This window comes from Elaeis guineensis, chromosome 7 (assembly GCF_000442705.2).
Source record: "Elaeis guineensis isolate ETL-2024a chromosome 7, EG11, whole genome shotgun sequence".
Taxonomy (NCBI): Eukaryota; Viridiplantae; Streptophyta; class Magnoliopsida; order Arecales; family Arecaceae; genus Elaeis; species Elaeis guineensis.
The window spans coordinates 95685638-95701918 of NC_025999.2; the positions used below are offsets into that span (position 1 = coordinate 95685638).

The 16281-nt window shown below is 36.8% G+C and overlaps 2 protein-coding genes across 2 annotated transcripts; both read left to right on the top strand.

The window, feature by feature from the left end:
• Positions 1-1077: 1077 nt before the first annotated feature.
• LOC140850844 (pentatricopeptide repeat-containing protein At2g13600-like) lies at positions 1078-3636 on the top strand. Its single transcript, XM_073260321.1, has 2 exons — positions 1078-3342; positions 3419-3636. The coding sequence occupies exons 1-2, from the start codon at positions 1306-1308 to the stop codon at positions 3491-3493; spliced, it is 2112 nt and encodes a 703-aa protein (XP_073116422.1). The 5' UTR covers positions 1078-1305; the 3' UTR covers positions 3494-3636.
• A 119-nt stretch (positions 3637-3755) lies between these two features.
• Positions 3756-15219, top strand: LOC105048289 (protein LIKE COV 1). The gene is given in 10 exon segments (XM_073260323.1): positions 3756-3775; positions 3896-4024; positions 5051-5139; positions 5954-6163; positions 10391-10462; positions 11999-12108; positions 12959-13126; positions 13200-13296; positions 14541-14668; positions 14872-15219. Coding segments are annotated over 7 exon segments (882 nt in total). The 5' UTR covers positions 3756-3775; positions 3896-4024; positions 5051-5139; position 5954; the 3' UTR covers positions 14970-15219.
• The last annotated feature ends 1062 nt before the right edge of the window (positions 15220-16281 follow it).

Below are 16281 nucleotides of genomic sequence, written 5' to 3' on the forward strand. Positions count from 1 at the left end.
TTGGAGGTTAATTGGTTATCATTGTCCCTGAAATGCCATTTAATTAGGCATTGTTGCACTTACTAAAGCATTCTTACTTTATAATCACACATAAGACCTAAAATGCACTCATTCCATCTGTGGTGAGAAAATGCCTATTAAGGAGAGAAGGATAGGAAGAGAGACGATGGTAGACGCATCAACCTTATAGCATGTCTATATCTGAAATTTGTCTATTTATGCATAATGTCACTTTGATATATCAAACCTAAGGGCACACAAAAATAGATGGAGGTGATTATCTAACTGGGTATAATGAGTGTCCCATAATATTTCTAGGATTAAAAATATAACCACATTATACAGAAGATTGTATCTTCCCATGTTATGTTGTACAAAATCATCTTCTATAAATAATTGCCTATGCTCTCTAATTTTCTCAAACTTTCTCGGATGGTGCCACGATGAATGAAAGGAGAGAAGAGAAGATGAAAGAGCAAGAAAAATAGAAGAATGCTTTAGAAGTTCAGAGCTAGTCCAGGCTATACAGTAAGAGGTTGCCTTCATCAGCAACATACCATTTGACTTGTCTTTACTCCATTCGTAGGCAATCTATACAAAATACTACAAACTATATATGTCCATCATGGTACTCCAATTTGTAAACTCCTACAAATTAGTTATAATTAGAACATTCAGAATGTGCGGTAATGTATATCATGTTGATTTTTAACATCTTCTTATAATTGCAGTGGCAATTATTGAAATGCAACTTATTCATGATAAAATTATTGTATTCAAATCATAATATGATAGGACCTATTTTTACTTATTTAGCTTTATATACTCTCGAGAATGGTGAAGTTTATACAAATTATTTTTCACACATATTTATATATAATTGTAAATATTATTATATATATATTTTTATTTTTATTTTTATTTTTTGCATATGGACCCCATAAATTTTTTCTGGAAGGTTAGACATGCTAGCTAGTTATATATATATATATATTATATTTTTTTTTATATATATATATTACAAGATTAATTTGAGATATTTATAAAACATATACAAATGGTGAAACTATATACATACACACACGAAAATCCCGCAAATAAAAACCCCTGCAGGACTCTCTCACCATCGCCCTCTCTCCCCGCGGTGATGGAACCGCCTCCCCTTCTCCAAAATCTTCCCTCCCCTCACCAAGGCGCTGCCTCCTCTCCTCCCAAACCCTGCCTTTGTGCATCTAGGCGAAATCTTTTTCTACCTTAATAGAGATAAAGGTCTACCCTTCTCCACCCCAACCTTTCCAAATCCCCATGAGGGCTCCCACCCAGCACTCAACAGCCATTGCCCGACTCTGCTCCACCCATCGGAACTTCCCCTCCCACGCGCCCAAAACCGATTCTTTCGACGCCTCCAGCAGATCCCCATCCATCAAAACCCTCGCCAGTGCCGGCCGCCTAAGGGACGCCTTCCGATTGCTGATTTTCCGCCGCCACCTCGGCCTTCCAGTCCACCCGGACTATTTTGTAGCCATCCTTAAGCCCTGTGCCTTTCCCGAGACGCTGATGGAGGGGAGGCAGCTCCATGCCCACATGGTAATCACTGGTTTCAATCAGGATCCCTTCATCTGCAACCATTTGATCCATATGTACTGCAAATGTGGTTCCTTGGATGATGCCCACTGGGTTTTCAGGGGGATGGGGAAGAAAAATTTGCATTCTTGGAACATCCTGATTGCTGGTTTTTGCAGGTTTGGATTTTTAAGTGAAGCCAGGCAGTTGTTCGATGAAATGCCTAAAAGGGATGCAGCTTCTTGGAATACGATGATTTCAGGCTATGATCAGTGGGGTCCTTGTGAGGAGGCGTTGGGGAGTTTTGTCAGGATGAGACGTACAGATTGTAATGTGGATCATTTTGGTCTTGCAAGCGTGATCAGTGCTTGTAGCAATCTCAGATTCTTAGGGAATGGGAGAGGGTTGCATGCATGTTCTGCCAAGACCGGGCTCGATTCACATGTACAGGTTGGTGGTGCCCTTATTGGATTGTACGCAAAGTGTGTGGCATTGAAGGATGCTAGGAGGGTTTTTGATGAGATAGGTGCTAAGGAATTGTTTACATGGAATTCTATGCTCGCAGGTTATGTTCAGTGCTCAAAGATCGATGAGGCACTTCTGTTCTTTAAGGAAATGCCAGAGCGGGATGTGGTTTCTTGGACTACAGTTGTTGCTGGTCTTGCACAGCACGAAAGGAATGAGGAAGCAATTGGATTATTTCAGAAAATGTGGGAAGCTGGCTTGATGCCTGATCAGATATCTTTTGTTAGTGTTTTAAATGCATGCGTTGGGGTTTTGGATTTTGAAGAAGGGTTTAAGATTCATGGCCAGATAATGAAACGTGGATTTGGAACTGATGTGAATGTTGGAAGTGCAATTGTGGTATTTTATGCAAAATGTGGGTGTATGAATGATGCGAAAAGAGTCACAGATGGTATACCTTTGGTTGATGACTTCTCATGGAGTGTATTGATAGATCAATATGCAAAGCATGGACAAATTGATAGTGCCCATGAATTGTTTCGAAGTTTGGAAGTAAGGAGTATTCCATTATGGAATGCCCTGATTGGGGGTTATTCTGAACTTGGACTTCATGAAGAGGCTTTCAAAGCATTCGAAGAGATGCAGATGGATGGAAAAAGGGGTGATGAGTTCACCTTTGGAAGCCTCGTTATGGGTGTTGACCTTTTGGGCATGAAATATGGCGAACAACTCCATTCACAAATAATCAAGGTTGGCGTTGATTTTTCTGTTTTTGTAGGTAGTGCTCTCATTGACATGTACAGCTACTGTTTAGAATGTGAAGCTGCTGTGAAAATATTTAATTCGATTCAGCAACCAAATCTTGTGTCATGGAATTCCATGATCTCTGGGTATGGTTTAAACAACATGGACCGGGAGGCTATACTTACATTTCGTCTAATGATGGCTTTAGGTGTAAAACCAGATAATATCACATTGTCACTTGTTCTTGATTCATGCTCAAGTTTATTGGTGCTATGTGAGGGAACCCAGTTTCATGCTTTAGCCCATAAATTGGGATTTGATTCAGATGTTGTGGTTGGAAGTGCTTTAATAGACATTTATTCAAAGTGTGAGAACATGGACCATGCAGCTCAAGCATTCAGTGACATACATGGGCACTCTGTTGTTAGCTGGACTTCACTGATTGGTGGTTACATAAGATGTGGAATGTGGGCTAAAGCAAAGAAGCTTTTTGAACTAATGCCAGAGCGGAATGTTGTTTCTTGGAATGCAATGCTTTCAGGATGTGCAAAATATGGCTTTGGATTAGAGGTGCTAAATCTTTATTATCAAATGAATAAATCAGGTCTACTTCCAGATCGAGTAACCTTTTTTACTGTCCTATCAGTTTGCAGCAACTTTTTGCTGGAGGAGAATGGGAAACTGGTACATGCCCAGATATTTAAAACTGGCTACCATATGAATCCACATGTCAGCTCTGCCCTGACTGAGATGTACCAGAAACTTGGAAAGCTTGCAGATAGGGCGATAGAGCAGAGCCTGATGCTGTATCAGGGAACAATTGAACGTTTGGCATGTTTTTGTTTCACTTGCTTTCATTGGATGAGATTCTGCAGCAGAAGAAGGTAGCTCATCTTGTTTTTGGTTCTGCATGAAGCACCTTCCACATCAGATCAGTTAGAATGTACATGCTGGTCCTCTTTAACATACTATTTGAACATCTGAATATTGGCTTGGTCAAAAGGTGATTTCCATTAGAAAAAGTCTTCTTAACTCTTGCTGGATGCATAGTTAAATTTCAGTTTTCATCATGACTCCTAATATCAAAAATAAATATCATTTATTTTGCCTTTTCGAGATTTAGCCAGTTGCTTGAAGGGCAAACAGATAGCCAAAGATGTAGATGCTGTGGTTGATGAAGCATGTGACTGCTATGTATCTGGGGGGCCGAGGCAAACTGTGGATCTGATTTGCTCGGGGCAGTTTATTTAAGGTACCAATATCAAACCAGTTCCAATGAGCTGATGGCTATTTTCTTCACATTGGTGATTTCTGATGGGACTTTTACTGACATTAGTTACTCATTTGAAACTATTTTTGTTGAAATTTCTGATCATTGTTTAGTAATTCAACGTTAACAAAACTCAGCATGTGCACTTTCACTTTTTGACCATGACAGTGGATCATGGCACTCCTTATATTTGATTTGTCTCAGATGTTGGTATTATTATATCATCTGCTTCATGTCTTTTAGTCCCTGTGCAGTTTGGAAGTAGGCTCCATTGTTTCTCCTGCATTGGAAGCAGATGCTCGAACAAACTCAAATTAGTCTTTCTTTATAATTTTTATAATTTTAAGACAAAGTTGGCCCCATTCTCTCTAACAAGAGATTCTGTGTGTCAAAGTATGTTGAAAATAACCATAACATCCATTGAAGCTTTACCTACTATAAGAATCTGATGTCCTGGGGTTTTCAACAATATCTCTTCAATCTAATTTTTCATAAGTATTTTTAAAAGGCATAAGAAAACTTTAAAAAAATTTAATCTCTTTGGATTTTTATTGCCTGTATTGGTGCACTTTAGGTCATCTACTCAACTTATAGGCATGATCTTTATAAAAGTCAGCTATTCCCAGTCAATTGCTATTTTATTTTCTGAAAGTGTTCCAGCTAATATCTGAGGATTTGGAAGGAATACAATGTTAATAAATGATACAGTTATGGATCCTAGTGAACATGGTATACAAGGTAAAGCAGTCCTGCAACAATATTTTCTCTACTGAACATTTACCTCTTCAATTTTAACCATGTGGCTTGATAATGCATATGCTTTTAAGCTGTTTCAACTCATCATTGCTTTTGTGAATGAAGTCTGACAAGTTGTTTAATTCAGGCTCCATAGCATTTATGTAATGTAAAGCAACATAATCTTTATTCAGATAAAACATTTGCTGATTTATTTGGAATTTTCCTGCACTTCAGTACTCATGTAGTTGTGCATATTACTGTGGCTTGTAGGGCATTTTCTCTGGTGCTGTGTTATCCATTAAACGTCAAATGAAGCCATACAAGATGGTATAGTAGCTGAACAAGTTCTTATTGGAAGGGTAATCTTGTTTGGTCTGAGCTATCCAAACATTCATTAAGAGTTCGCATGCAAAAAGATTGGCGAAGTCAGTTGAAGGGATCCTTGAAGGCTCATGGTGATGTCCTGCAGGACAAAAACAATGAGAGCATCATTGTTGTATGACAGTCTGCTGAGGAAAAAGGGGGAAACTTGGAAAATAAGAAGCAAAAATTTCCACAAGGTCCCTCGTCTCCCTCTCGTTTGACAAGGGCCAGATAAAATATGCATGTGTAACTACAAGCTTGGAAATATTTATTTGGCCCTTTTTTTTTTTTTGGGAGAATAAAACCACCTTAAGTGCAAACAAAATTGATGGAAAAAAATAAGGTGTGCTTATAACCTGTATTTGATTATGAAGAAGATCTCAATGCACATGAATACAAAAATTGAAATTCTATTATGTGGTTTGAAATTTTGGATATTTGGTTGTGCCATGAGTGATGGTATGGCATCAGGTGGATGGATATTCTATAATAAATTATCTTCTTATTTTTGTGATCAGAGTTCTTGAAAATGTTTGTCTTCTTTTAGTAAGCACACTATGATGTAGACGTTTACCCATGTTGTTGCCCGGCTTGTTAACTTTCTCAGTGTCTTCTTAAATGCAAATCCAAAGTTAACAGAGAATATCGTATTAATTGAGGATAATTTGATTTTATAGGGATCTAAAGTTAAACTTAAATTTTTCTATGGAGGATAGAAGTTTTAAAGATGGTCTATGGGATTAAAGATTAATACATGGTCAATAAATTGATTGGATCTTAAAAACCTTTTTATTTTGCTGTTTTCTACAGAATGGAGAGGAGAAACTCTCTGGTCCTTAGCAATCCTCACGCTCCCACATGCTCTCAAGAGAGAAATAGGGACAGAAAAGAGGGCGTCGAGTGCGATGGGAAGCAGAGAGAGAACGTGAGCTACCGATCCTGGTGGTGGACCCTGGTGATGACTCTGATTCCAATGCCTCCACCTCTTCCGCTGCCACCCACCACCACTCCGATCGGGAGGTCTGACCTAATAACCCTTTCATTTATTTGGTTCATCTTTTGGGGGCGTTTGGTATGGGATGATCCACTCAGGATCAAGGATGATGTGGGTGGAGGTGATGAGATCATCGTGTTTGGTTACACCATGATAATCCTACATGGTAGTGATTTCAAATCACCCCCACTCCAATCACCGTCCAACACGGTGGTAGGAAATCCACTTTTGAGGACGGATATCCAACATCACTCCATCACAGTGATTTTATATTAAAATATGTTAATCAAAATATTCTCATGATCGAGAGACTTTTGGGAAGAGGAAACTATTTTTTTTGCCGCGATATTTTTTTTGTGAGCATGGGATGGGTAGTTGAGGCGTTGCGCGCGGATATTTGGGGTGTCATCTTCATGGAAGAGAAGGAAATCCTTCCTTCTCTCACCGTGCTGATTAGAAAGAAAGAGGAAAAATCTATTAGGTTTTGTTCTAAAATTTTTTCTTTCCTCTTGTTCCATCTCTCCTTATCATTTTTCTCTTTTGATTTTTATATCATCTCTTTCTTCTACAAAATATTAAAACGTAAGATGTTATTTAGGGAGAATAAACGGGGGTATGTTTGGTATTATGTAGTCTGGTATTATGTAGTCGGTGATCTTAGATTTTCGTACATCCCAAACAAGTTGCTTGTATATATCTAGGGATCTTTAATCATTGCACTATGATAATTTAAACATAGTGATCTTAGATCACTAGGGATTAGATCACCTCAGGATTTAGATCACCAGTGATCTTAGATCACTGTGGTGATCCCAGTTGAGCCACTAAACACCCCCTTTAGTGTTTATTTTTGTTCAAAACTGGAATCCTGCATCATATCTTGGCTGTCTTGACGTGCTACTAGAGGTCTCTTTTCGATTTATCGATGACTTTTTTTTTTTGATTTAAGTTACCTTGGGTTTGATATCTTGTATGAGTGTTTGTAGAAAAATGAGCTTCATATGAGGAGAGATAGTGTGGGGAGAATTTTCTAATGTAATTTTAACTGAATAGAGCCAATGGTGGAGTAAAACATCTTTACTAAACATAACTTTTCTCTCCATGTTTACTTTAATATCTGTTTGAGTTTTCGAAGATGACAAAATGTTAGTGTCACATATTCTTCAGTTCCTTGGCATCCTTGGTTGTGTTAGTTATATTTTATAGGATAAACTGTGTTTAGGCTCCTGACATTAAAGTTGCACATCTCCTTGTGCTCTCATTTAAAAGCTATTGTTCACATTAAGCCCCAAAATCTTCGTTGAATTCTGCTGTCCTTTTCTTTCAGCAAAAGCAGTCTTAGGGAATGTGAGAATCACTGGTGGGGATTATATATCTTGACATGATACTATACATGTGTTATGGCTTGAAAACTATTTTGCTGGAGGACATTTGCTAGTGCTTGGGGAAGATAGAGTGACATAAGGGTTTTGAAAGAAGAGCTTATCCACATGATAACTAATGGAATGGTGGCAATATGAGGCTTAGCCCACCTAATGGATATAAATTTATGTTAGCTACAATATGAGACACATGCACCTTGGTCTGCTCCTGCGGCTTATGCCTCATTAAGTTTTCTGTAGCTATGCCTCTTAGACTCATGCCAAGGTATGAAAGTTGTATAAGGTCCTTTTTTTCAGCTTACAAAGGCCCAACAAGTGCAAGTGGATGCTTTCAACCTACGCATTCCACTAACTACTTAGAACATTCATGAAGTTCCCCTTTAAAACAAGAGAGGGAAAGAAAAAAAGAAATGAGAAAAGAGAGAGTAACTGGTAAGTGGAAAATATTAGGTACAGGAACACATCGAGAAAAATAATTTAGTATACTGTATGGAAAAAATATTAGAAGCTAAAGGTATTTCAATCTACATCCTTGATCAATTTTTAAAAAAGAAAAAAAAAGGGTCACTTTCAACATTATTTATTGTTATGGTGGATTGAACTCATCATTGGAAGAGTCAAATTATCCATCCATCTGTAAAAGCTGAAAAGGAAAAAGATATGTATCCAAGTGTTTGACGCGTATCTCATTTGGATACATATTTGACATGCACTCTTGAAGTTGAGCACGAGTATCTATGTAAGATAACTTACAACATTTCCCTTCTGACTTTATCCAATATTTCTACTTCAACAAAAAATGCAAATAATGAAGTGTAGGCCAAGACATTCATACAACAAAGGACAAGCGTTTATCCCTCTCCTCTCAAGAAAAGGAAAGAAAGAAAGAAAGAAAAAGGACAAGCATTCCAAATAAACTTCTAGAAAAAAATTGTTTTCTATTGTTCCAAATGCTTAAAAGTGAATTTTGCTTTGAAGCTTCAATGAAGCTACTCTTGTTACCTGCATTATGTTAAACCAAACATATCCTAAATTTGGTACTCTTAACTTCTAGTTGTCTAGAGTAGTTTGCACCATGAGAACTTATAGCATTTCTCTTGAGTCTGACTATCTTTCTTCTTTTTTTTTTTTTTTTTAATTTTAATTATGATGAGGAGTTATGGCATTTCCCTTGAGCCCAGAGTGTCGGTATGGGGACATCTCGTTTCATGGAAAAAATTGGGACAACCCCGTTGGATGTTATTTAAAATCTTGCTATTTTATGTTGGCAGTCTCTTGTGATCCTCATCTATATGGTTCATTTCCTTAAAGGTTTTTTTATACTCATCATGCTATTGAATTTGATTATTACTTAACAAAGGAGATCTTAAGGATGCTAGCATTGTTTCAAAAAAAAAAAAAAAAAGAACTTTAGGTATAAGATGGAAGGCCAAGGGACCGAAGCACTAGGCTGGCTCCTCGCAGTTACAAGCATTGCTAGTAGCACCATCCCTTCAGACCCTTGGTGATATTTGTGATTGAGGGCAATGACAAGAAAAGAAAGAAAAAATATTACTACCTTGTTTAAGCCACTAATCCCTGAGCACTGCACCAACCACTCCAAGGCAATGCATCAACATTTGTTGAGCGCTGTACCAGTATTTCTTTTCTCTCCTTCATTCCTTCTGCACTCTCTTGCTGTGTAGGGTTAAGGCATGTAGAGATTGCCTGTTGGGTCTAAGTTTTAATCTAACAACTCTATTTCCAATGCTCCAATCCAACCCCTATGTCTGAATCACTTGCCTTAGTTGTGATTGTGTATGCAATCATCTTCCTAGAAATGGCCCTCCCAGGCCCATGTTGGCACTTGGGTGCCTTGATCCACCTAAGGTGGCCGCCTAGGCTGTACTTATTCTGTCCTTTAAAATGATGTGTGCTAGATCTATTCCAGAGTATTATCAATGTGAACATTTAAAAAAAAAGAAAATCAGTTGCTGAAGGCTAGAGATAAGCAAGTGTTGAAGGAGGGGATTAAAAGAAAATTGGCAGAATGCCCATATGAGAAGGATTTGTCAGTATTCATTATGCTATTTGGGGGTTGCAGACAGTTTTTAGATCTTATTTATGTACATCTAGTGGTCTCTTTGTATTTGGTGTTCTAGTAGCTAAATTGATGACTTGCCTATTTTGTGATGTCTAAAATAGCTATAGTGGTCGGTAGTCTCCATTGTGATAGCCCATTGCACTCATAAGGAGATTAGAAGCGGCAGATTGCGAAGAGGGATCAGTCTAGAATGTTTTATTTTCTGCAGCATCTACCACTCTTAGGTTGCGAAATGTAGGTTTTTACATATTTCTAGGAGGTTTTGGCTATGTTGACCTTCTGGGAACCTATGAAGCTCCCCCTTCTTTCTTCTTTGATGGCTGACCCTTTGAGCTTGTAATTTCATTTCAAGAAAGTTGGAGAATTATAGCTCTGCTGCGTTGGTTTATATAGGGACTTGAGTTTTACCTTTTCTTACTTCTGAATCTGTATATTTGTACCTGTTTTTGGGACCTAATATGAATTTTTGGCCTTCATCTAGCACCTTCCAAACTAGCCAACTAGAACAATTCGTAAAGAACATCTGACTTGTACTTGAAGCTAATCTCGATTATTTTGTAGTTGGAACCCTGAAGTAACTGTTGAAGAAGTCTAGAATGTGCAGATCATTCCTGTAAATATCGCCTTTTGTTGTCTAGAAGAATATTGCTATATTACATGATTCTGCAATGTAGGTCATGCATATGTGACATTTCTATCAGATGCTAACTGTTGGATAGCCCTCAAAATATGATACTTCTTTGAAAACTAAGGATTATGATGTGCACTTTGTCTTAATTTTTAAACAGAAACAATCCTACTATGCAGACATTTTGCAAAGTCATCCGTAGTTGGGCTTCAAAAACGTTTATGACTGGGTGGTATGTTTCTTATATTATCTGACTTTTTTTTTTTTTTAAATTTCATGTATATTGAGCCAAGCACATGTATTGTTTGCTGCTTCGTTGTTTAGCTCTACATGTCTTTTAACATCTGTCATCTGTGATATATTATAATTTTGTTACTTGGAATTGTTTAACAGGACATGTTAGACCTCAGGACTTGTACTCTTGCTTCTGTACCAGCTTTTTACATGTTTGGTATCTTTAGTCAGGCATAGTTTTTTGCTACCAAATTCCATGAAAACCAACTTTAGTTGTATAGTCACTAGTTTCATTTCTATATCATGCTTCCTACAACAGTTATAATATTTAAAACTTGTTAATGTTTCCCTCAATACTTTAAGGCATCTACATGAACAGTAAACTTCAAATTAATTATTTCTGTTGGCTTCATAGATCCTATTTCACTATTTGTTAAGCTAAGTCCTTTGACTATCTAGGGTGTTCTATGGAAGTGGCATTCCTAGAAAGTGATGGAAAGTGAGAGTGTTCAGGATGCTTTTTCATAAAATGTTAATAAAAGTAATGAAACTTGCATGGTGGTATTTTCAAAATAAATAGTAAGGGATAAGAGTAAAGGATAAATTTCTGGTTGTGATAAAAGCCATCTAAGTGGCAAATGGTACCATTTTCAATGATATGCCCAACAGAAGCCATAGAAGATCTTTAAAATTAAGTTTAAAATCAAACCAAACTGTTTCAGTTGTAAGATCTACAATAGTTTTGGTTGACATAAGAAAGTCACAGCACTATTTGACAAAAAAGGCCTTTATTAAGAAGTTTTGGCCATCCAAACAAAAACATCCAGTAGTACCAATCACCAAATGACTGTATCATGGTGCATCATTTATTGATGTTTATCTAACATGCGGTCAACAATTACAATCTTTTATCAGAAATTTATATCACGTTTAAGACTTTGTGGAAATCCAGATATCCAACCAATTACATTTTTGTTAGGAAAAAAAAAATCATCTCCAAATTATTGAACTCAGATTATATATATTTGTTTAATATGTTTTACCAAATATGTTTTTTTTTTTTTTTTTATTGACAAAAGTGATATGGTAATTGTGTTCCATCTATCCACTTAGGAGACATTAGAAGTGACCAGTGTTCCTATCATATTTATTCGGAAGAAGAATCTGAATGCAGTTGAGGATGATTTCAGAAGAAAGATGTGCAAGTGCAACAAAGTGGCAATACCTCCTTGTGCAGCTTTGATCAGGACCACCAAAGGCAGCTTATAATGAAAAGTTTTCTTTCTTTTTATGGTTTATTGTGCTTGTATGATGTGGTTAATATGGTGCAGTACGGCTGTGTTCCACTCTGCTTGATTTTATAAAATAGGAATAGCTTGCCCTTCTAAATATATAAAACCTTGGATTCTGTAAGAGACTGACAAAAGAATCTTAAAATTACATTAAGTTTTATAATATAAAACTTAAGTTAGCTTTATGCTGTATCATTTTTAACTTGTTTTTTGTTTCCGTACCTCTTTTTTGCATCTTGCAGTGTTATCTTGTTTCCAATAGCGATCACTTTCTACATCACATGGTGGTTTATCCATTTTGTGGATGGATTTTTCTCTCCAATTTATGCTCAACTTGGAATTAATATATTTGGTATGCATCATCATTCCTATAGTCCTTCCATTTGGTTATGAAATTCTACTTCAGTAATTTATCAATTTGGGAACTCATCATACTTTAAATCATATGATCGATAGTTAAGCTGAGAATGTTTTTTATTTTCTTATATTTTATGATATATGCTATGCAACTTTTGCTAAATATTTTCTAGATTTATCAGCTGGCTAGCACTATGTTTCTTTCTCACTATCCATCAAATTTTAAGCTTCGCTTAACAACCTAAGTGTGAACACTAATTGTCTCTTTGTAGTCTCTAAAATTTCATTAACAAAAGAAAGTGAGATAATTGTTTTTCTGCAAGAGTTTGATGGCAAAGTTTTCAATAATTTATCCAGTTTCTGTGTACCATTTTCTGTATATGCATTGCAATGGTCCAATGGACCTGTGAATATTTAAGTGCCAAACTTGGAACTTTATGCTAGTGCTTGCACTAGAAAACCAACTATACATTATTCATATTAATCACAGCTATCTTGCATAAAATTGCCATGGCAGGAACAAGGAATATGCTTAGTTTGCATTATATTGTGGGGCTCTGTTTATTTTCTTATTTTAGTTTTCTTTGGTGTTTGTGGGTGGGGAGGACGGGAGGTTTTCGAAGGGGCTACTTTGTTGATTTTTCTTCCTTGTTCTGTGCATTCTCTTTGAGCAGCCATATCTTGTGGCCTCACTAAGTATTGCTTTTATGAATTGGTTTATTTTTGTTCTTTGCTGTCATTGTTTGCTGTGGAATTCTAGATAATTGAATCGGTGAATCCTTATGTTGCCTCCTGTTTCTCACATTCCTGATGTAGAACCTGTATTTATTGCTTGACTTTGTTAGGGCTTGGTTTCATAACTTCCGGAATGTTCATCTTCTTGGTTGGAGTGTTCATGTCATCATGGCTGGGGGCATCTGTTCTTGGCCTCAGCGAGTGGCTTATCAAGCGGATGCCATTTGTTTGACATATATATGATGCGTCCAAGCAAATTAGTGCTGCTATATCACCTGGTAATATTCCTTCACTTTCATGATTATGTTTGTCTGTAATTTGCCTTCTGTTGCTAACATTCTCTAACTACAGATCAGAATAAACAAGCCTTCAGGGAAGTGGCCATCATAAGGCACCCCCGAAATGGTGAATATGCATTTGGATTCTAACTTCAGCTGTTGTTCTTCAGGTCTAAACATCTGACATTGGAGTATTACTGATTCATGCATTTTGATAATTGCAGATGCTCATTTGCTATGTTATGTACATATAACTTTATTGATCTGTTCATTATGCATGTTATTTTCTTTCCTGATGGTTTATGAGTCTGGTATTCATTGGGATTATCTTGTAGGGTTAGGATTCTCAGATATAAACTTTCTTGCTGCTAGATGAGTCAAACCAGATATAGATATTTTAGTAAACAAAAACTGTTTGTATTCCATATAATTTCACAAGTTGATGGAAAGCATAAAAAACATGCTAAATTATGATATTCTTATTAAGGGATTTGAGATTGGGATCCTTAGTAGGCAGGTCTGTTGATAGGAGAATAGGCTTCTCTCTTTTGACAAGAAGGTTAAACGAGTCAGACTTGGTTATCCAATTTGTTGGTATTTTTCTTATTTGTTTCATTATGTGACTTAATTAAACAGAGGGGTGAGGCATCAAATAAAATTGAAGTGTTGTGTGTGAGTAGTTTTTTTCCTTTTTTTTTTTTTTGTTATTTCCACTCTAGGGACATGGAAGGGCTCAAAATGACACTGAAACGAACAGTATCTTATGCATAAAATAATGATTGATTTATGGAATTTCAGGATGTGTGATAAACTTTGTGAAAATATAATGAAGAGATGATTTTGTGGTATACTTGGAAGAAAATAGTGAGAGAACTAGGAATATCTTGGGAGTTCCACTATTATGGGTTGAAGAGAGATGATGATGTAATGATGTTGGAGATTTTAACAGTATGATCATGTGCAAACAAAAGACATGAGAAGAGGCCATGGTACAAAGTGGGGCACCAATATTTTAGTGAGAGACCTAAGTAGATCAAGATGAATATCGTGCTTATGGATGTCATAAGGCTTGTGCCAAAAAAGCATGCCATGATATATAGGAATGAGAAATGGGGAAGATTATGATCGCATCCCAGGTTAGTGGTTATATGCTTTCCCTCAGGAAAAACAAGGAGAGGATATGTTCTTGTTAGTTATGTCATGGTCCTGGTGATGGCCTTCGTGAGAATAAATTGACCTTCGCACTTGATGTATCAGGCCCAGACCCAAGTCATTGTGTTGCATACAAACCAAAAGTAGGGTTCTCCTACATGGCTATATATATGTATGCATATGCATATGCATCCTTCTTCCAGTACTCATTATTATGAAAATTGTAGTGACGGGATCTTTTATTGCTGTTTTTTCTGGACAGAATTTATTCTGATGAAGAGGAACTATGCTGTGTCTACGTGCCAACTAACCATGTGTACATTGGTGACATATTTCTGGTCATCTCCAAGGATGTCATCAGACCGAACTTATCTGTCCATGAAGGAATTGGTAAGCTGCCATCTTTTTTCCGGTTAGTTTTCTTGCTAGGCTATAGATGCTTGTTATTCCTTTGTTGATTTACTTAATGCAGTCATAATTGAGCTATTTCTTGTACGCACTCTTGCAAAAAAGGGGAAAGAAAGAACGCAGCTTGTCAGTTGTTCCCCGTACTATAATGTTGATAACATTCTTCAATCATGTTTTCCCTGCAGAAATTGTAGTCTCAAGGGGCATGTCAATTCCCCAAATTCTCTCAACCCTGGATTCACGCACAATCCAAGCGCACAGAGCCAGAACTGGTCGAAACTGAGATACTCTGACTTTGTTTTCTTTTGTTTGAGCTGTCAAAATTGGTCCTTTGGTTCATTCCTTATGGTTTCAGTTTGTCAAGTTTTTGTTTTTGTATTGGCCAGCCAGATTCTGATGCCCTATAAAACATTCTCCCTCTTTATTGAGGTTTCTATTGCTCTGTAAACAGTACATGAAGCTGATAGCAGGTATGACTCAATAGTTTGCAGGGCTTTTGTTGTTACATAAAAAGACCCGGTTTGTTTCAACTCTGAATTTGTGCACCCTCTTAAGATTGTGTTTATTAAGAATTTAAAGTGGTTCCACGTCACAAATGTCCCTTTATTCATGATCATTCTTGTGATAGAATTTTTTTTGTGCTGTTCTGAAATTTGTTTCCCTACATGCTGTGATGTTACTTACATATGCAGCACCTATCAGCATCTATTTGTTATGTAAACTTGGATCTAGCATTCCTGGTATCGATCCCATGGAGAATATAGAGACGGAATTTAGTTAAAAATCATGATCGATCCAAGCTTTGATCTCGGACAAAGTGGTCTCATGCCAGGTATGAGACTGAGTGGTACTGCTGAATTTGCAAGCATTCTCTTCATATTTTTCGAATTTCACAAGCTCACCAAGATATTTGAAATCGACAGCTAATTCGTCCCTCTTTGATGTCATCTGCTCGACTTGGAATAATTTGAGGTCCAGAAGGCGTGGCACGTAAGGGACCAGTATGTCTAACACGTGCAAAAACACGGTGCATGATGTCAAGCTGAAAGTCTTCGCTAGAAGCTTACTGAGTAGTGTGAAGTATCCTATGCTTTTAATCAAAAACAGTGAATGATTTGTGATTATGCATAACAGACGGTGGTATGAGAGAGAGAGAGAGAAAAATCTCATAGTTATGGGACACCACTCAAGTTTGAATTTGAGAACTTGAACTTAAGGAGGAATTATTTTTACATGTTATTTGATAAAAAATATATTGCAGAGCGCTGATATAAAGAGAGTGCAAGATGCCAATAAAACTAGCACAAAATTTTACCCTAACAATACAAATTGATCATCATTTGATGCACAGTTCTGATGCATGTTCATGCACAAATGCATGTGAGATGTACCCCTCATGGAAGCGTGAAGTATGTAGGTATAGGATGGTGAAAACAATTAGGGTATGCTTGGATATTTCATGATATTGGATCGAACATTTTTTAGGAACCGAGTCTATTGGTCCATCCAACTTGCATTTTTTTCTTCTTATAGAATTTGGACTGGATGGAGTTTGATTGATATAGAGCTATGCTTAAATAAATTTACATGATTTT

Excerpts from the sequence above, each read along its gene's own strand:
- LOC140850844 (XM_073260321.1), top strand. The coding sequence starts at position 1,306 with ATGAGGGCTCCCACCCAGCACTCAACAGCCATTGCCCGACTCTGCTCC. Across the intron at positions 3,343-3,418 it reads AATATGGCTTTGGATTAGAG|TTTGCAGCAACTTTTTGCTG; the intron begins GTGCTAAATCTT and ends CTGTCCTATCAG.